The 19,972-nt window shown below is 34.7% G+C and overlaps 3 protein-coding genes across 17 annotated transcripts in view; 1 reads left to right on the top strand and 2 right to left on the bottom strand.

The window, feature by feature from the left end:
• The first annotated feature begins 467 nt into the window (after positions 1 to 467).
• Positions 468 to 2,703, top strand: LOC126921997 (uncharacterized). Of its 4 annotated transcripts, XR_007712620.1 has the most exons (7): positions 468 to 1,206; positions 1,310 to 1,502; positions 1,565 to 1,705; positions 1,785 to 1,955; positions 2,039 to 2,209; positions 2,272 to 2,372; positions 2,463 to 2,703. XR_007712620.1 is itself a non-coding variant. In XM_050734139.1 (6 exons), exons 2-5 carry the CDS (start codon positions 1,317 to 1,319, stop codon positions 2,090 to 2,092), a joined length of 540 nt encoding a protein of 179 aa, XP_050590096.1. In that variant the 5' UTR covers positions 468 to 1,206; positions 1,310 to 1,316; the 3' UTR covers positions 2,093 to 2,209; positions 2,272 to 2,436. The 4 variants fall into 4 exon arrangements, 3 of the variants coding, with proteins under 3 accessions (XP_050590096.1, XP_050590095.1, XP_050590094.1); XM_050734139.1 differs by lacking the exon at positions 2,463 to 2,703 and having other exon boundaries at positions 1,310 to 1,490; positions 2,272 to 2,436; XM_050734138.1 differs by lacking the exon at positions 2,463 to 2,703 and having other exon boundaries at positions 2,272 to 2,436.
• Positions 2,430 to 10,260, bottom strand: LOC126921971 (zinc finger protein ZFP2-like). Of its 7 annotated transcripts, none has more exons than XM_050734085.1 (6): positions 8,703 to 9,231; positions 8,264 to 8,601; positions 8,050 to 8,190; positions 7,921 to 7,986; positions 7,781 to 7,836; positions 2,430 to 4,141 (listed from the first exon to the last, which is right to left on the bottom strand). In XM_050734085.1, exons 2-6 carry the CDS (start codon positions 8,594 to 8,596, stop codon positions 3,007 to 3,009), a joined length of 1,731 nt encoding a protein of 576 aa, XP_050590042.1. In that variant the 5' UTR covers positions 8,597 to 8,601; positions 8,703 to 9,231; the 3' UTR covers positions 2,430 to 3,006. The 7 variants fall into 7 exon arrangements, with proteins under 7 accessions (XP_050590042.1, XP_050590041.1, XP_050590038.1 ...); XM_050734084.1 differs by having other exon boundaries at positions 7,781 to 7,845; positions 8,703 to 9,230; XM_050734081.1 differs by lacking the exon at positions 2,430 to 4,141 and adding an exon at positions 4,887 to 6,217 and having other exon boundaries at positions 7,781 to 7,845; positions 8,703 to 10,260.
• A 95-nt stretch (positions 10,261 to 10,355) lies between these two features.
• LOC126921721 (tubulin polyglutamylase TTLL5) overlaps positions 10,356 to 19,972 on the bottom strand; it is a 35,525-nt gene continuing 25,908 nt past the window's right edge. For 3 of the 6 annotated variants that reach the window (XM_050733513.1, XM_050733514.1, XM_050733515.1), the window contains exons 5-15: positions 16,124 to 16,230; positions 15,425 to 15,638; positions 14,906 to 15,162; positions 14,629 to 14,828; positions 14,322 to 14,551; positions 14,048 to 14,243; positions 13,806 to 13,971; positions 13,589 to 13,729; positions 13,342 to 13,501; positions 13,118 to 13,284; positions 10,356 to 13,027 (exon numbers count right to left, since the gene is read on the bottom strand). In XM_050733513.1, coding sequence (XP_050589470.1) covers positions 12,805 to 13,027; positions 13,118 to 13,284; positions 13,342 to 13,501; positions 13,589 to 13,729; positions 13,806 to 13,971; positions 14,048 to 14,243; positions 14,322 to 14,551; positions 14,629 to 14,828; positions 14,906 to 15,162; positions 15,425 to 15,638; positions 16,124 to 16,230 — 2,061 coding nt within the window. In that variant the 3' untranslated portion in view covers positions 10,356 to 12,804. Of the gene's footprint in view, positions 13,028 to 13,117; positions 13,285 to 13,341; positions 13,502 to 13,588; positions 13,730 to 13,805; positions 13,972 to 14,047; positions 14,244 to 14,321; positions 14,552 to 14,628; positions 14,829 to 14,905; positions 15,163 to 15,424; positions 15,639 to 16,123; positions 16,231 to 19,972 lie in introns of those variants that run through there. The other 3 variants (XM_050733517.1, XM_050733516.1, XM_050733519.1) reach the window with 3 other exon arrangements.

Raw genomic sequence — 19,972 nt, 5'->3', positions numbered from 1 at the left:
ATGTAGAAAAGTCCTCGTATATAATTTAGGTTAATTACTTTCTTTGTTAAAATTATTAAAATGAAATAAATTTCGTAGATGATATTTATAATCGTAACACCATGTAAATGTTTCGCGATGTTTGCGTGGAGCAACTTATTTCGGGCAATAATATGATGACGGTGTTTCGCTTATAAATAGTTTTCTATGTATTTCATTTACGTGCAAGGTTGTCTTAACTATAGATGTGCTGTTTCAAACTCAAACTACACAAAAGTATTTATCCAGATGTTACATTCCTCTATTCGCCTTAAAGAAAGAAAGAATTGTAGTAAAATACTTATAAATCTTGTTGAAAATTGTTCAAGTGACCCATATACTGTTTTATACCTTTCTCCTTACGCGGAAACTTCCATCAAGGACGATATCCTCTTTAATACGCAACTTTTTTATGCAATTATTCTTATATCACGAAAAACAAATTTGCAACTTTACTTTATTGTAGATCTTTTATTATTAATACATGTCAATAATTAAATAAGAATTCATGAAATGAAAAGAATTATTAGTGGAATCTGTGCAACGAAACAAATCTTGGTTTTATGTCAAAAACCTAAAAATAAATTTTTAACATAAAAGTTTGTAGAGATTTGGTTCCTTATTTTAATATCCAATTAATATGAGCAATTGAAAAAAGAAGAGGAGGAATAATTTAGAAATAAATAATTATTATAAATAAGTACGAACCAATAGCTTTTTTTATAATGATTTTGAAAAATACTATAAATGTATTGAAAAAAAGAATACACTTGTAACGTTAATGTAAAACATTACAAGTTTGGGATATGTAGATATATTTCACTCGAAGATTCCAAATTATTAGCTCATAAACTCGTTGCCCACGAAAATCATCATTGTTTGCTTGTAACACCATTTACGATTCGATTAACAAGAAAAGAAATGAAATAAAATGAGACAATACAAAATTTGTAATCCTTTGTATAAAAACATGATATAAAAAATTATCAATTTTATTAAAAAGGATTATCTTCTTATTTTTAGTTTTATCTATTTTCTTATATAATCGGAATCTCTATACCGGAAATCCAAATTTAATTTGTCTAGGAAGAGACACGAGGATACGAAACATGATTAATTCCATATTTTCATAGTCCCATTTCCCATTTCCGTAGCATTCGCGCATTAAGTTTGAGGTTTATTGAAGATGTGAGTATTAATAAGTAATATTATTAATTATTCTAAACGTTATTCGCGAAACTTATATTATTTTAAAATTTATATTTATATTACTTAATACATTAATTTATAGAATAAACATGTCAATGTTAGATTTAAAAATAACGTGTTCATATAAAGCTGTAAATATGGGACGTTCGTACAAAAAATGTAATGTACGTAGAGGCATGTTATTTTACCGTTTGGTGCAATCTCGTAAAAATAATTTATGGAGAAAAATAAAATATCCAAATAAATGTGATAAAATTGACAAAGTATTGTTGAAGGTATACGTAAGTATAATTGAGTAAATATGGGCATTAAAAAATAATAAAAAATGAAATTGCAGGATCGTATGTTAAATAATACGCGTAGTGAAAAGGTTAAAAGACAACGAAATAACTCTAAAGTACCATGTAGAATAATATCAGTAGTATCTTTGGAAACAGTTAAAAACCTATGTGTTCCTATAATGAAAGATTGGAAAGAGGTCTTTAACTATTAAATATTTATAATTTTATATTGATTTTAAATAGCTATGCATGACTATATACTTTTTTACACTGAAGGAAAATGTCGCAACCTATGACCCTTGGAAAAGCATTAAGGATAGAAATATTATACAAAGCTTAGTAGGAGGCACAAAAGCAGAAAAGAAGCAATTTAGATTAGCTGAACAACAAAGAATCCAAAACCTTGAAAAGAGAGGTATATTGAATTCATACCAAAAAACCAGCTTTGTAAGTTCATTTTTATGTTTATAAAAATGTTTTATCTTTTTATTAGAAATGTATGAATATTATTTAATGTTTTTTTTTATTAGATAAATAAAACGTCAAAGAAAGTTGTAGATATTACACAAGTTGTGAATGATTAGAAAAGATTATACCTAAATAATTTTAAAAATATTGATATTAACAAACTATCTATAAGCAACATTGATAAAAAGAACACTTTTGTGGTAAAAGATGATAAGGCAGGAGTCATAGAACAGGTAAAAACATTATATCAAATATAACAAAGATTACATTAAAATAAATGCAAAATATTTTGCAGGAATTAGTACAAAAATTTAAAAAATTGGTGCTTTATCACTTCACAAAATAAATTTTTTAAAGCTGACAAACTAAAAGAATTTAATAGTACTATTTACATTTGTAAGTCACGTTTTCCTAAGACTTTTTAAGATTATAAAATACTATGAGATAGGTATATATTTTATATTGTTCTTTTATTATTTCAATTAGATTTAAGAAAGTGCATATTTCCTGAGACATGCTTTATATAAAAATTGCCTTAATTATAAAATTTACATTCACCATATTTGTGTATTTTACTATATGTATGATATACATATGTACACTTTGAGGACTGAAATATGATATATTTCAACAACTAAACATTTGATATTAATTTTGTAATAATACTGCATAATTAAACATAATTAATAATATGTTAAACAATAAAAAGAATGATAATAAACTATAATAGCATTATTTATGTTTACATTGTTCTGTTTTCTTTTCATTTAAATGAATTTTTCTTTGTTTTACATAACTGAATTTAAGACAATTCAACTGTTATAGATGTAACAGGGATATGTAAATATTTCATATTTCATACAATTTCACTACAATATAATCTCATTAAGTTTGATGTGTAACATTTTAGATTAATCTCTAAACCCGATATAAGAAATAAAGTAAAATACACATACCTAACTATACATTTTATCTTATAATACTCGTCCAAAATGTTTATAAGACATAATTTACTCCAACGTTCCGTGCTTCAATTATTATTTTCCAATAATTCTGCTAACAACCACGAAGATGCTTCCTTGTGATGTTGTTTTATATGGTTTCTCAGATATCTTTTCTGGCCAAATTTCATGCCGCATTTGCAGTTGAAAGGTTTTTCTTCGTTATGTATCGCACGATGTCGTACAACTTCTCCTTTGACGGAAAACGTTTTACCGCAGATTTCGCAGGCAAAAGCTTTGATACCTGTATGTGTAGTTTCATGATGAGTTAGCCTCTGCCTGCTTCTAAAATGTTTTCCACAATATGAACATTTATGAGGTTTATAATCCGTATGTACACGATTGTGAATGTAAATTGAATTCAGAGTTCGAAACATTTTTGGGCAGTGTTCGCATGCGTATGGACGTTCACCAGTATGAATCCTTCGATGATCATCTTTCGCTCCTTTATTCGCAAACGCGCGACCACAAATGTCGCAAGCATATTTTTTTAATCCTTCGTGAACGTCTCGTATATGTCTAGCTAGGTCTTGTTCGATACGATAGGATTTTCCACATAAATCACATTTACATGGCCGTTTATCAAAATGGACACGAATATGGCGTAGGAATCCCCGTTTTGTAAATATGACCTTTTTACACGTTTCACATTTGTAAGAGACACGATCATTAATTATTTGTTTTGCTTTATTTACAAGTTCTGTTTCATCTGAATTTTGAATCGGGTTGACATCGGAATGTCTGTTTATGTGCTTTTTTAATTCACACTTCTTTGTGAAATTTCTCTTACATAAATTGCAAGTGTAACACGGAGGCGTTTCAATGTCCTGATTAAAAGATTTTTCATTATTCTTGTCTTTCTTTTTCTCGTTCGTGTATTCCAAAGTTTCATCTTCTGTGGCATCTTTTAATTTATTATAATTACTACCATGCATTGATATGTGAACCTCAAAATCCTTATCTTTACCATGATACACTAGCTTACAATACTGACAATAATGCATTTGAGCTTCATGCTCGCTGTTCATATGATCTATAAGGTACTTCATATTTACGAAAACAATATCACACTGAGCGCACTGGATGTATTCTACCTCTTCAACGTTTGTACTTTCGCTTTCGGCCGTCGATATTTGCATAACAGGATCAGACTCGCTCTTCCACCTGCAAAATAAACATTCCGATATCATGTCACCGAATGCGAAGTTTTATGCAAATTCTTGCTGTGACTCTTCAAGTAACGTCCTTAACTGAACTTTGCATTGCATACGGGACAAATTTAGGACCCTTGATTATTATGAGTACGTTTATGACGACTAATACAGCCTTTACTACGAAATTGTTTGCCACAGACATCGCAAGAATAAGGTTTCTGTTTGGTATGGATGAAAGTATGGTTATCTAATTCTTGTTTTCTCTTAAACCTTTGACTGCATAAGGAGCATTCATGCGGAAGAACTATTGAATGGAATGATTTGTGAACGTGCAGAGATGCCCTCTGTTTGAACGACTTCCCACAAATTTCGCATATATAGGGTCTTTCTCCTGTATGAGTTCTTCTGTGCTCATCTCGCGAAGCTTTGGAGGCCAAACATCGACCGCATATATCGCAAGAGAATTTCTTTATTCTCGCGTGAACGTCATGCACGTGTCTGTTCAAACCAGATGCTGAACGAAAACCTTTTTCGCAAACGTGGCACGTATACGGTTTTTCTCCAGTATGAATATTTAGATGAATTAAAAAATTGTACGAGGTTGAAAGTATTTTCTGACAATGATCACATTTATAGTACGTAAATCCATTGACCATCATTTTCGAATGAGCTAATTCAATTCGTTGTTCCAAAGTTCGTTTTGATGAAACGTGTTTTTTATATTTTTTAGAAGCAATTCCCAAGTTACTTTGAGATTCTGTTCTTTGGTTTTTGTTAATATTAATATCAGTCTCTGACAATACTTGTATTCGAACACCATCATTTTGGTGTTCATTATTAGACAAATTGCTTGACTCGTGTTTTACATCGATTTCAGTCATTTGATACTTACACCTGAAAAGAGAGTTTTCTCTATTATTTCATAGGAACCGCAAACTTATGATTAACTTTCTTATGATTAACTAAATAGCGTTTCTGTCGGAACGAGAGATTGCATTCTGTGCATTGCCACGGTTTATCATCAAAGTGAATTAAACGATGACGCTTTAGCTCGTATTTTATACGGAACCGTCGATCGCATATGTCGCATGCGTGTGGCTTTTCACCTGTATGTTTCTTTACATGCAACATGAGTAATGGTCTCGTTCGAAAGTTCTGATCGCAGTAATTACATTTAAAAGGAAACACATCTGAATGAGTGCGATTATGTACAAATAGAGAAGCCTTTTGTTTGAATGATTTTCCACAAATATTACAAATATATGGTCGTTCACCAGTATGAATACGTTTATGATCTTCCGCGCTACGTTTTGTTGAAAACATTCGACCGCATATGTCACATGGAAAATTTTTTATGCCTGCATGCGTATCTCGTAAATGTCTCGCTAGTCCTTGATTTATACGAAACTGTTTGCCACAAAGATGACAAGTATATGGTCGTTCTCCAGTATGTATACGCACATGCCAGAAGAACGTGTACGGCGAATAAAGATTTTTACCACATTCGTTACAATGATAATAAACTTTCCCATCGATTTCCATTTTGGCGCGCATAACCATTTCTCGATCGGCACATTTTAATTTTTTGTCCTTCTTTCTGGTAAACTCTGAATGCGATTCCAACAAATGTAGTTCGAGCAATTTTTTTTGTTTGACTGTATAATCGCAATATATGCATGGATACGTTTCAACTTTATTTTTTTTATATTTTTGGAACAATCTTAGATCTTTTCGATTTTCGTTTTTCATATCTTTATCTTCTGTTTCGTCTACATCTTTCGCATTTGATATAGTGCGTTCAGTGAAGCTGCCAGTTTTACATTGCAGTATATGTCGGGATAAGTGGTATTTTCTTTCAAAAATTCGTCGACAGTGTTTGCACGTATATTGATTTTTTATTTCTCTCAAAGAAGGTAGCATTACTTTCACCATTTCTGTCATGTTTAAATCTGTATTGTAATAACTTTCAAATGAATGATCACTGTCATCATTAATTTTTTCTTTTATACTTTCTTTAGAATTCATCTCATTCGCGTGCTGCCATGAGCAATATGTCGTGAAGGATTTCTTCTGAAGTAGACCAAACCTGGAAAAATAATAAATGTACCAGATTTGAATGCTTTCTGTCTATTGGTAAATTCAAATATCTGTGTAGAGCAAAATGATAAGATTGCATATTAGCATGCTCGTAAAGTTTCAATATGTCTGCTTTTAATATGATTATTCAAATAACGTTTCTGTCGAAAAGCGAGTCCACACTCCACACAAACGAAAGGTTTAGTTTCAGAGTGAATTAGCTTATGTCTAACGAGTTCCGATTTCACTCGAAATCTTTTCGAACACACGTCGCAACCATGATTTTTCTCTCCTGTGTGAGTGGTCACATGCGCTAACATTTCCTGTCTTCTACGAAATTTTTTATTACAATAAGAGCAAGGATGTGGAAATTCATCCGTGTGTAATTTACTGTGAATATATAAGGAAGCTTTAGATTTAAATGTCTTTCCGCATGAATCACATACATAGGGTCTTTCTCCTGTATGCGTTCGACGATGGTCTTCTCTCGTAGCTTTCGATGCGAAAGATTTACCACATATATCGCATGTAAAATTTTTTAGTTTTGCGTGTACGTCCTTTAAATGTCTAGAAAGACCACCAGAGTCCCTAAATTGCTTTCCACATACGTGACAAGTAAACGGTCTTTCATCTGTATGTATCCTCATGTGTCTGAGAAAAGAATCTTTTAACTTAAAACATTTTCCGCATTCGACGCATTGGTAAGATTCTTGAATATCAATGATAGCTTTATTTTTTATATGTTCGCAAGGATCTTTTGAATCTTTTGAATTATTAGAACAAATTTTACATCTTCCTTTCACTTTTTTACTTCCGTTTTTTGCATTTGAAGAATCTGTTGGTTTATACGTCTCGTCATCTAGTTTTAATTTTTTGATACTATTTGAATTATAGATTTGAGAAACCTCTTCCTTTATAGTAACATCATTGTCTTGTAGTTGGTTAGACATTATAGTAGGTTGATCAAGTGTCGAATTCATGACGGTAATCCACACTGAATCGCAATCTCCATTGTCTGTAGGTTTTCTTTCTTGTAGCTGGAACTTTTTTCTGTGTGGCTTCCGAAATACATTCTGCATATCTAGGAACACCTTAAACGGTGTTCGCATACTACCGGACCTGCAAAACAGTCAATACTTGACTCCGAATTTGCAGTTATACGACATAGGAGATTGTTCTTGTTCAATCCAATAATCAATGGCACTTGAGAAAAATAAGATTATTTTTCTTGACAATCCTTAATCTCACAGTCATACATCATTTTCTCAGGACGTTTGCATAGACCACTTGCAATAGTCTTTGTGTACAACAATATATAAATGCTTTGATCGAAAGAAATCACAGTAATCCTTGTTCCATACTCCAAATTGAAATAGTCAATATGTAAAGTAATTTTCAAAACATTGCTTCGTTCCATATTCATTATTAAAATTAATTTTTTGAAAATTTTAAGTACTGAGTGTAACATTATTTATATCGGGCATATTTTCTGCACGTTCAATTACACATGTTGCATAGCTCCAATAGTTGCATAGTCTTTCTATAGTTTGTTTTAAATAAAGGAAGTCATTACCTGTCTGAATCATTAACAGCTGAATTTCCAGAGACTTCATCCTTTACAGTTTCTTGCTGTTGATGCTATACATAATTAAAAGAATCATTTAAGGGATAATATGCACAGATAAAAGCTATTTGTAATGTTCTTATACTTACAAGTGATTCTGTCACATTAGGTGCAGATGTTGTATCCTGTGCAGAAGTTTCTAATCCTTCTATACCCTGTGAAATTAATACAGATTTAAAAACAATTTCTTTTTGGAATAACTAAGTCTTTGTATATACCTGTTTTTCTTGCAAAGCATCTTGCATTTCTAATAATCTTCTTTCTGCATTCAGACATCCTTCTAATAGTTCATGCCATGCTAATAATGTAGCAGCACAATGGTAACATAATTGTAATGGAAGTGCATCATTTTCAGATACCTATGAAAAATAATTTATGTAACATTCTATACGTACAAATAAAAGTAATAAGCAATAAAAAATAAATACATACACATATTGGTAAATATTTATGTATTTTATTGCATAAGTCATGTTGTAGACCTTCTCCTTCAAATATTGGGATTAAATGATCATTGACATTTGCACATATTCTACATAAATTAGACCAGGAAAGTTGTACATCAGACTGTCCTACTGTTGATTGCTCATTTGAAACTTCTATCACATTTTGTTGTTCATCTTGAACATCTGTTACTACAAAAAATCCTCCTTCCTCACTTTGTAATTCAGTATGTGTATTTACATTAACCATGTCTTTTACTGTTTGAATTAAAATTGAATGTTCTTCGCATGATTCCAATATAACAGAACCCTCAGAATCCATTGTACCTAGAATGTTAAATATAAAAGTTTGATAGAGCTGTTGTGACCTCTCTGTTATGAATGCAATATTGATTTTATAAAGATTCTGAAATAAAGAATATACTCACAAAAAAAATATTTTTATAAAAATATAAATGCAGTATTTTTTTTCACTTTACATACACGAATCAGAAATTGTAATTGAATCTTCGTTTGTGTTAGAATTTCATTTTCTTCCAAATACCACAAATACTATATTTATCAAAGCATCTGATACGTCATTCTTTAACAATTCAAATCCATTATTCCTCTGTTCTCGACCATTTAGGCAGGTGAAATATTTATAGAATATTTTTAGTTAGTAAGCATCATTATAAATGTTTACAAAGTTTCGGTTCTTTACGTGTCATTTTCGCGCCGATTAATTTCGTTGCACAATTGAAGAAAAAGTAAAGGATATCTTTATATGTATGTAACATATAATTAATTTATATAAGCCTATTTTAATTAAATTTTACTTTGTAGTTCTAATAATTTCTCAAGTTTCACGTAACTTTTTCCGACATGATGAGATGAGCAAGTTGTTATGAATAAACCGATGGAAAGTATTGTTCCGTCATAGTAATCACTACTTTAATTTCTAGATAAAACATGGAGGATTAATTCCTAGGGATAAATATTCAGTTTTCAACGCCAGCTAGCGATGGAACCATCAAACTAAGAAGAGCGTTTTAATCTTTATTTAAATTTCCGTATAAAATATATATTTAATTAAGGTACATTAAATGTAAGGGCATGGAATGCATATCCCGATTCATTACATTTTATTTTAAATACTTGAATTTGAAGATAATTTTACAATGCGAAAATATGTTTGCTTGTAGGTACATACAATCGATGCCTTTCGGTATCATTTAAATGTTTAAGACCTAAGAAGGCTGCATAGTACTCGGTTATATAACAATCAACAATAGATTTTTAACAATAATAAATATTTGTTTAGTTGCAATTTATTTTATATACCGACGTTTCGATGCTGTTATATTACCGAGTAACGATTGCATTATTTATATTCGGTGATTATAATAAAATAGTTGTACATAGCGATTGTTTTCTTACAATATTTTATTTATAGTAAATGCAGTAAGCTGACTAGTAAATTTTACAAATCACAGGTAGGAAGGGAGTGTTGCATACGCAACACGGAGGTATGTAATAACAATTTCCTTTTTTATATATACATCTGCTAATTTCACCGTTCCCGACGACTTTTACTATTGTTTAAATTCAACATTCCTCTTTAATTAAAGTTTACACGTAATTACGCTCAGAACATTTTAACGAACTTACTGCATAAAATTCAAAGACAAATTTTATTAATTGGAAAGAAATAATTTTTGATATTTTACGCACGAATTAATATCTATATCATCTTCAAAAACTTTTCAGTCACGCACTGTATTACAACATAATAAATATTTCGCATATACGAATACAGAAAGCATTTGGCATAACAGATTGTGAACATTTAAGTACAAGAACGATACGTTAAGTATATGTATATATTTGCTAATATATCAATAAGCTTCCTAACATTTCGTGCCTTCCCTCGATCTGTGTAAATGTAACTTCGATATACTCTCCGTTTGCTAAGATTGTATATTTATCGCTAGCCGCTTTACGAAATCAAGAAACATTTAAAACATATATGAACACTATAAAGTTATTTTTTTCATGCTTTTTTCGTTCAAACAATCGTGACTAATATTAATCTTAAAAAATAAGTGACATTGTTGTGCATTTTTTATTTTACACGACCGACGTTTCAAATACATAAAGCACGTCTATTTAAATAAAACTGCTGACAATATAAAAAATACATTACGATTGTAAAGAAAAGATATGTTTACAAAATAATGGCAGTATGTACCACTTCTTGTGTGATAATCTTGACTTACGACATCAATGTTTTATACATTTAGGATGGACGCAAATAACGGGCATTGAACCGATATGCTAGAGTATTTTTTTGCAAAACATCCCGCTTATATTATGACACAAGATGTAGATATAAACTCGGACAATGAAACGTGATGTGTGGCGTGTATATAAAAAAATAATATTGTATGAATTAAAAAATAATGTCTCTTCAGTTGATATAAATACATATATTAATTGTTCGAATTAACAATAGATATCTATACGAAATATTTCTACTAAACTTATGCAAATAACGCATACATTACACTATAAATGAAAGTTAATACGAAATGTGTGAAATTCAACGGGACAAAACGAAATGAACATGGTCAACACGCATTTAGAACCACATTTTTAAGTCTACTCGTTGTATGTTTAGGTGGATGAGTCAAAGTTCAAAACATAAACTGATAACGTACCTTTTAACTGATTATAACGTGTCAGGCTACGAATACAATTATGCAATAACAATATTCTTCGCTGCTACAATGAACAATAGCTTTCTTTGTGCTTAGTAAGGGATAACATTAAGACTTTCGTCCCATGTGAGATCAACCCACTGCGATAACATGTTATACATAACATTGAATGCCATTGAGTTAAAGATACTGCGTTCAACTGATACTTACGCCGTCATATGCGATTATATCACAGCAAATGAGTTGAATATATGTGTACCATGATTTCCTATTTCGATTTAATAACGCAATTGGAAAAATACAATTTTGCTCAGTTTCCTTTTTCGCGTGCAATGGTATAAAGCTTGTAAAATGCAAATGACACTATATCTCTTGGAAGAATAAGCTGTAAATCCTTGTTTAAATACTGACGGCATTATATGGATGGATAAGACCTATACGATTTTAATCTAATGGATTGGTACCTGCCAATCGTGTCGTCAAACATTTCCCATTTTCCATTTAGTAACCACAATCATGAAAGCTGTGGTACATGTCTCTTTCAAACTGAATGCATGTAACTTAATATTATCAGGCATATTACCGAGTCACGACTAAAAACCATTGTACAATTAGGTGTATACTGTACATATACATGTATACTGTATGTGTACTATTTCTATACAAATATGTTCTGTATCTTATAACGAGCTTAGTTTTAATTTATTAATCATTTATTCTTATTGCACTTTGAAAAATTGATCTCGAAAAAATTCTTAAACCGATTTTCTTTCCTAAGCTATATACTCGCAAAAATTCAATTCGTTGAATGTTTGTATGTAATTTTTTTAACTACTATATTTTACGTCTATCTCTAGATCTTTTATGGACGAATTTAGACTGTCGAACAAAATGCTAAATAAGATTACAATGAAAAACACATGCTAATTTTTTATGCGTCTGCCTTTAACTTGGCTAGACGGAAGGAGGCTGATATAAGCTGATACAAATAAATATGTTTATTTTAATTGAACAAAAATATAATTTAGATAGGAACATCTTTGATAAAATTGTTAAGAATGATAGTTAATTACTAAGATACCGTCTAAATTTCTGGTAAAAGATATATATATATTTTAATTAAATGAAATTAAGTGTTAAATCGATCTGTATAAAATTATATATTCGAATGATTAATACATAATGGTAAAATAAGTATGTCAAACTGAATATTTTTGTAAAAGTTGTAAAAGCTTCATCACGATCAATAAATTTGATAGTTTATTTTAAGAAGTGAACATTAATTGCCTGTTACGTAGGCCGATAACGTGAACGTTCTTAAAATTTATTCATTGAATTATTTATTCTTTAAAATTCCTGTTGTATCTTAAAACGATTCAATTTTAATTGGCCACGTGTTTTATACGATAGAACTCGCAAAACCTAAATCCGTGAGCGTTTCCTTTATTTTAAGATCATTCCCTATCTAGCTTTGAATCTTTGATGCTAAAGACTAGTTTTAAGGTAAAATTGTTATGTAAGAATATGAACTCGATTAAAGAGACCAAGAAAACTTCTTTAAGAAGGTTCGGGATATTATTCGTTGGAAGTATCGTATAACGGACTTTTTCTTTTTTCTACTTTATAATTGGTAAGCGAATATTAAAGCACTTTTCAAGCGTACCCAAAATATTAGTTTTATGATGATTTTCTGTGCTATATTTATATGGGAAACGTTAAGATTATATATACGTGGATGATTGTCCACTTGTACTGGGAAGTCCTAGAGCAGCCGTACATAGTACTTTTAACGAACAGACGTATCTATAACAAATATTCACACATTGTACAGCTAGGTACGCGCAGCTTTTATAGGCCTAGTAATTGATGACTGATTACATTTGCATTGTTCGCTGGTTGCAGCGTTAGAATATACACGAGATGTAATGTGGGGTAAAGAACCCAATAAATTAGGACCAGGTAGACTTCCTGCGAAACCGCTTCTTCCCAAAAAACTGTGAGCGCATTTGTATAGCCTCGTTTGTAGAATTAATATATCATCGAGATCTTGTTCGCTATTTAATAATTAGATTGCACGTTAGACAGTATCGCATATTAATAATTAACGATATAAATGAAATAAAAGAAACTAACTACGAACTTACCTTGCCGCGACTAAAAACTTTTGGAAAAGTCGATTCGGAACAGTACGTGGACGGTCGACTGTATCCGCGTAAAGATCTGTCTCTCGATTGTATAAATGTAAAAAGTCTGAGAGTTGCTTAGCCGTGACAGCAGCACGATCTTTATCACTCAATTTACTACTTGGTAACTATATAGAGAGAAGTAATTGAATTATAATATATAAAATTCTAAGCAATATACTTACACGACGTACCGTAAAAAAAAATGGGGTCCTTAAATTACTAGCCGACTGTTGAAGAAATTTCATCACAAGATCGCAGCATGTTGGATCCGCATTAGGCTGTGATATTTTACGTAATATATATCCTAAATATAAACCGAAGGCCTTTCTAGCTTCTCCAGGACTGAAAAATTTCGTTAATTATGTAATACATCATGAGTTTGTAATTTCTACGATATCGATCATATAACTTGATGATCATATAGCCAACCTAAGTTTATTTCCTTCGTGCATAGATTGCACCACCTGGCTCTTATACTTATGTTTATCTATATCGATATTCTCTTTACTACTACCACGATCTAAGCTTTGTTTGTGCCCTTTTACCAAAGCTCTCTCATATCTTTCGTATCTGTAATGTATATACAAATTGTATATTGTTATTTGACGATGGGTTTTTGAATTTTTTATTATTTTCACAGAAGTACCTAGACAATCTGTCTAATGTAACCTCGGGAATGATAAAGTCAGTAGTACGACTAGCCGCGGGAAATAATTGCTCGTGTAGCATTAAATTATGATTCGTATTAATTTGATGTGGAACTCTGCCTGGGCCTAAAGGGTCCGAAGCTATTGGTATACCCGTGGTTGGATCTGAAGATACAAAATAATATTCAATGCGATATTAATCAAAATAAAACTCGTAAAAATATTGCTTTCAAATATTTACCTAAATATTGTGAATACATTTCCCACGATTTTGGACTAGGAAATATACGGACGAATCCTCCTCGTCGATCGAATTGAGCTTTCGCCGATGCTACTATTCGTTGCTGTTCGGGCGTTAATCCTGATTTATTGATATTGCTTTTACTACCGTTCTTTTTTCTTTGTGACAATGTTTCGGCTGAATGTACTCTCCTACACTATAACCAAATAAAATCCTCGATCGATGACTCATAACACTCGAATATTCAGTCAAGAACTCACGATATAGTACTTACGTTAACTGTTCTTTTAGTAGAAGTTACTGTGGATCGGTTCAGGTGCGTGCTTTGCGGTCGTAACATTGGATCGATCGCAGGTATACCAACCAGAGTAAGTAAATCGGCTATCAATGCCGATTTCAATCTAACATCGAGCGGGGAATCGCATCCCAATGATGGCGTCAAATTCACTTCCAGTAACCATGGTTTCAACGTGTCATCGATTAAAATATCAAATCCAAATAGTTCTAGAACAGCAATAAACAATATGTATTAGAATGTGCTAGTCTATATCCTATTTTATATTCGACGAAGTAACAATTACCGAAACAAGCTTCCGGATGTTTGACAAATTGCTTGACTCCGCTGACGATTCCAGAGGCAGTCGCAAGAATCGATTTTATGATAATATCCTCTATGCGTTGCATCAGTAATTCCGTGTCTTGTCCCATTGAACGTAGATGTCTGAGTAACGCCGACAAAGTCCACTTATGGCCTACATCCTCCGCATCTGGATCTTCGCTCCTACAAGACAATTTAGAATAACGGAGTAATTCTCGTTCAGGCGGGACGTCTACAGTGGTGAAAACGGTTCTGCTTACTTTACGTAATCCACGTGGAATTTGTTGATGCTATAGTTGCACAAATGCATGCAGGGGTTCCAGATATACTGGTTGCCACCGTCGTACTTCACCGTGGCGAATCTCACTAAGCCCTCCTCGTACAGGTAGATCAACAGTGGATCGTAATTCGTCACGGCTACGTACAGCCGTAAGTCACATTTGTGCCCGTCGACTAGAAGCGGATTATTTATGTACTGTGCAACGATCACAGATTCGTCCGTAAGAATCTTTTCAGGCTGCAAGTACAGAACGTGCACGAAAATCAATTCTTACATATATACGTATGTAGACAATATATTATACATAGTAAATATACGGAAAGAAAGGCAACTACGCCTTTATTCTCAAAGTTGATTCTACCATGAAATAGAGTACGTAATAACGCTTGGTAATAGGAGCCTTCTTATCACAATATTTTAAGTACGACGGTGTGCTAAAACAAGCATGCGGGTGCAGGCCACGTTATCTATATTCATAGCTAGAAATTATGATGCTCACACTGTTAACAATATAAATGCCACGTCCGCGGGAACTGGCTTTTGGTTTGACAATCCAGGGCCCGCGGTACCTGAAATGCGCCGTAAGTAATTCCCTCGATTCGCTAGGCAGCAGAAACGTTTGCGGTATAAAGTCCAGATTCCGTAGACCCTTGCTGCGTTGCATCGCTTCTATGTTCTTGTACAGTCGATCCTTGCGGGTTATCTCGTACGACCTACGACAGAGATTTAAAAGATTGATTTCATTCGTACAGCTAAACAACTAATCGTAACGGCTAATAAGGAAGCAGCTCTACTCTGCAATTTAGTAATTTGTATAAACCAAATGAATCAACTCAAACTCTATGAAAATCAAATGGCTTCGTGAAACGCTATGCTATAAATTCATAGTCAACTAACATTCTTAGCGACAAATTTTTGCATTTTTGAGTATGAAACCTATACCTTTTTTTTCTTTTCCAATAAATACAGTTTAAATATTGGATAAAATATTATGCTTCCTTATTGCTGCACAGCCTCCGATTCTTTTTGATCGACGATGCAGTTATTATTTTCAGCAACGCATCCCATGATAAATATACAATGTGTTTCTTTATTCTCGACAAAGCTTGATTTATTCCCTCGAGTGATCCAGAATTGCTCGAGTTCCCTGGAGCTGTGTGTTTATTTTCCCGCCCAAACGCCGATCGGTTTTACATACCTTGGGAAATGGTTCACTTTCTGGTGGGGCATTAAATTCCGTAAAATATCCGGCTTCGGGTGATTCCCCATCCACAGAATGTTAAAATCCATCTCGTTCATGGGAACCTGGAAAAACGCATATCAACGAACACTTTAATCTGCACCTTTTACGACGATCATTTTTATTTTCCCCTATTTTACGATCCTATGTACGAGAAACAGCACCGGAAACGAACGGCAAAACTTCTGTCTTCTGTTTCGTAAACACTTCTCGAATTGAATTTAACGAATCGTGGAAGCATTTCCTACGATCACGCTGCCATTTTTAATATTCGTTCCGCATTGTCATTCGCACGTATTCTCATCGTCGACCTTGCGGTCACTTTTCGTAGGGACAATATGCGTGTATCTACGTGGATAAAATACTAATTATCATGGTGTACATGACGACGTGATAAGAGCGAGTCACGGTTACGGTAGTATTCGAGAGACCATGGTCTTTGTTATAATCGTACTTTCGTTTTCATTTTTTACACGGCTCATTTTTCCTTTGCTCGAGATGGATGCGATTAACGTGTCCATCTACGGACGATATAGCAGTAACTAAAAAGAACGAATTAAGAGTCCTTCTGCCAGGAAGAGGCGATTTCTCGATATAAGGTAGGAAAGAACAGAAGAAGAAGAAGAAAAGGAAAACACGAAAGTACCAATTTTAAGATTACTACAGCTATTAGTTCTTTAGTTTATGAAACGAACCGTATTATGTAAATTATCCTGGCGTGATTCATCGTTAATTAAATAGAAGAGGATAGACACCCAAGACAATTTAGCCAGGTTTGCAAATTCCCGACGTTTATTCTAAGTGATAGGACACCGACGAGATAAAGATGCCATTGTTCCTAAATATCAGCGATATTCGTTTTTCACGGCTGTGAATACCCAAATGAGTCAGCGGTGTTTTCCGTGTTGTAGCTGGAAATTTTACCCTGTCGAATCGCATCTCTAAATTTTAATCATTCTCCAAATAATGAGTCAAGCGAGTAGAATATTCCTCAACGATAATCGTCGCGATCTTTCGACGCGGCAAACGATCGAGCAACTTGCTGGTCTTTCCGGGACAATTGCGTTGAACAATGGTGTGAAAACGGGTAAATTAAACGTACACGTGTCGGGACGACAACCTGTCCGAATTGGAGCAGTGCCTAGACTTTTTACGACAGTAATTCATGCTAATAAGTGGAATCTGAGCGGCAGCCTTGCGCATTACCATCGTGACTTGGCAATGGCGGTTAATGGGATGACTTCCTTTTAAAACGGTCAGGTATACACACATATAGGGTGTATCATTGATTTTCACGTAGTAGAAAGTTTCGCACCGGTATTCGCACAGTCTACGTGCAATGTCATGGCGCCACGCTCATTTGCGTATGATGACCTAAGCTCAATAAGAAACATCGACGATCGCGAACACGTGATCTAACGCGAATGTAGATCATATCAATTGACTCTAATGAAGATCGACCTCATCGTAATTCGATACTATCCTCTTCGAGTCGTTCTCTAACCGCGAGCCCGGGTTCCAATAAAGTTTGACGCAATCGTTGCTGCCATAAAATCCTCGGCCACGCCAATCCCTCGACCGTTTGCCAATCGTCGATGCAATGAAAAAAGGTAAAACGTTTGACGCGCCACTCGTGTAAAATGTAAGGCTATATAGGTCATTGCGGACGCGCGTTCTGACGAATTCAATACGCCCGAGCAATCGGACATTCTTACGAGCGTATGCATCGATCATCGGACGTATCACACGTTACAACGTACATCCACCGTAACCGTAGTCTAATACAGTCTAAGGGCAGCTGCAGCAGATTTAGCGATACACAAGGATCGAGCAAGAGATAAGAGGATAAGACGATCATTAATTATATTCGTACGATTCCAAGTTAGGTCACGGATACAGACGCAAATTACAAAGTCCGCTAGGAAGAATACAAAGAAGGGTTTGGATAGACTTCCCTATGGACTACGTGACCATAGTCACGTCGGTCAGACTCATTGACTTTTCATTTATCGACGCTGTCTCTGCGTCTTTACTCTTTTATCGCGGTATAATGAATTTGCTTTCGTATTACGAACGCAGAGGAAATAGGATCGTTAAGCGATCGAAACACTCTGCATGCGAGGCATTGCACGGTGAATCCTCTCCTCTCGCGATATGTGATGTTTGAAACGCGACACCGAAAATACATCGTCGAACTTGAGTTAAACACTCGGTGCCGATGAACCCTATATAACGTTCCGCGAACAAAGCCACTGGAACTTTTATAAAGACCGGTGTATCCTTCGGTGAACGAAAAAGTCGCTGTCGAATGGAAACGTGCGCGCTGTGCCTAGCAAAGGAAACGACCAGCCAGGAACAAACTCGAGGCGTTCGACGCGAATGGTACCTCTCAAGGACCGTATTCTCCTCTCGATTCGAAGGTCTCTGTCCCCAGTCATCGAGAGAGTCTCGGTTTCAATAACGTCCATTCCGATTGATGTCGAGGATCTATCGGAAGGAACCGTGGACTTGTAAGGCGATCGTGAGCAATGCGGAAATTTAGGAACTCCACCGGTCAGGGACGTGGTGATACACGTTGCATACGTCTTCTACGAGGCGTCGGGTGGTGGACATTGAGGACCGGTTAGCTTTTCAGTCACGGACCTTCCGAGGCGACGCGTGACCCTCAAACCTTATCCCACCAGATCTGCCCGTGTCCTCACCTGTTGTCCGCCATAATCGCTGCACGAATATACCCGACGATGAAATATACCGAGAGCCCGGGGATCATTATACTACCGTCTCACCGCCGCCGTTTATGATTCCCGTGAACCGTCCTCCGCTTCCCTCTGGTTCCTTTTTTTTCCTCTTTTCATCTTCTCGCATCTCTTCGACATTGTTTCCCCTCGTTGCCGGCCTCGAGGCTATCCTGTTTTTAGGCCCCGACCAGGCCAGGCCTAGACGACAATTTTAGAATTGTCGGTCGACACGTTGATGGGCTTCGGCTTCGCGAACTTGAAACGTCGAACGAGCAGATTGGCAAATTAATTTGCATCGAGAAAATAACGCAGATGTATTAGAACGGTACGACGATAATAGAGCTCTGATGCTCCGTCTCTCTGACTTCGAGTATACGAATTCGTAGCCCAGTTCCAATTACTCTGAACCGAGACTTTCAGCGTAAATTCATTTATACGACGAAATTGTTTTTGTTGATGATGATCTAGAAACAACCGCGCAACTTCAACTTTTTCAACATCAGCTTCTATTATCCGAACTATGCAGCGAGAAGAACCGGAGGAGATAGTTGGAGAAGCTCTATGTACCATCGAAATCACTCGGCTATCTCAACCGATTTGTTCCGCATCTGTTAGAATAAATGCTCTGCATCTAATCGTACGAAATTAGTCAAGTTATCGTGCCGATGACTAACATATATAATTCCTACTGGCAACGATTCGAAGCGAGAGTGGCACGAGTCGAGAGCAACATTCTTCGTTCCTGACTTTGCTCGTTTTTTTGCTGCCTCGTCATCAAGAGAATCTTGAGTGGCCCGATGGCGATCTGCGTCGCGGGATCCCCCGTTGACGAGTGTCGCAATCACGCGAGAAAAATGAGGTCCATGGACTACAAGGCGAAATGTAATTGGCCCAGGGAAAAATTCAGTCGGTTCGCCATACGGAAACACTTTGTGACGTCGACGTGGAGAGCGTTTAAACCGCCGCGTCAGGCGTTTAAGGAGACGTTAATTAGAACGAAGCGACGAAGAGACGAGCGAGCTCGTTCTAGACACCGTTGCGTCGTCTTTCATCCTGTCTTCCTCCTTTT

This window comes from Bombus affinis, chromosome 11, assembly GCF_024516045.1.
Source record: "Bombus affinis isolate iyBomAffi1 chromosome 11, iyBomAffi1.2, whole genome shotgun sequence".
NCBI classification, from domain to species: Eukaryota; Metazoa; Arthropoda; class Insecta; order Hymenoptera; family Apidae; genus Bombus; species Bombus affinis.
The sequence above is the reverse complement of the archived record's forward strand: the minus strand, read 5'-3'. Positions and strand labels throughout refer to the sequence as shown.

Excerpts from the sequence above, each read along its gene's own strand:
- LOC126921997 (XM_050734137.1), top strand. The coding sequence starts at position 1,317 with ATGTCAATGTTAGATTTAAAAATAACGTGTTCATATAAAGCTGTAAAT. Across the intron at positions 1,706-1,784 it reads TAATGAAAGATTGGAAAGAG|GAAAATGTCGCAACCTATGA; the intron begins GTCTTTAACTAT and ends TTTACACTGAAG. Across the intron at positions 1,956-2,038 it reads CATACCAAAAAACCAGCTTT|ATAAATAAAACGTCAAAGAA; the intron begins GTAAGTTCATTT and ends TTTTTTTATTAG.
- LOC126921971 (XM_050734081.1), bottom strand. The coding sequence starts at position 8,596 with ATGGATTCTGAGGGTTCTGTTATATTGGAATCATGCGAAGAACATTCA. Across the intron at positions 8,191-8,263 it reads ATAAATATTTACCAATATGT|GTATCTGAAAATGATGCACT; the intron begins GTATGTATTTAT and ends TATTTTTCATAG. Across the intron at positions 6,218-7,780 it reads GCTGTTAATGATTCAGACAG|GTTTGGTCTACTTCAGAAGA; the intron begins GTAATGACTTCC and ends TTATTTTTCCAG.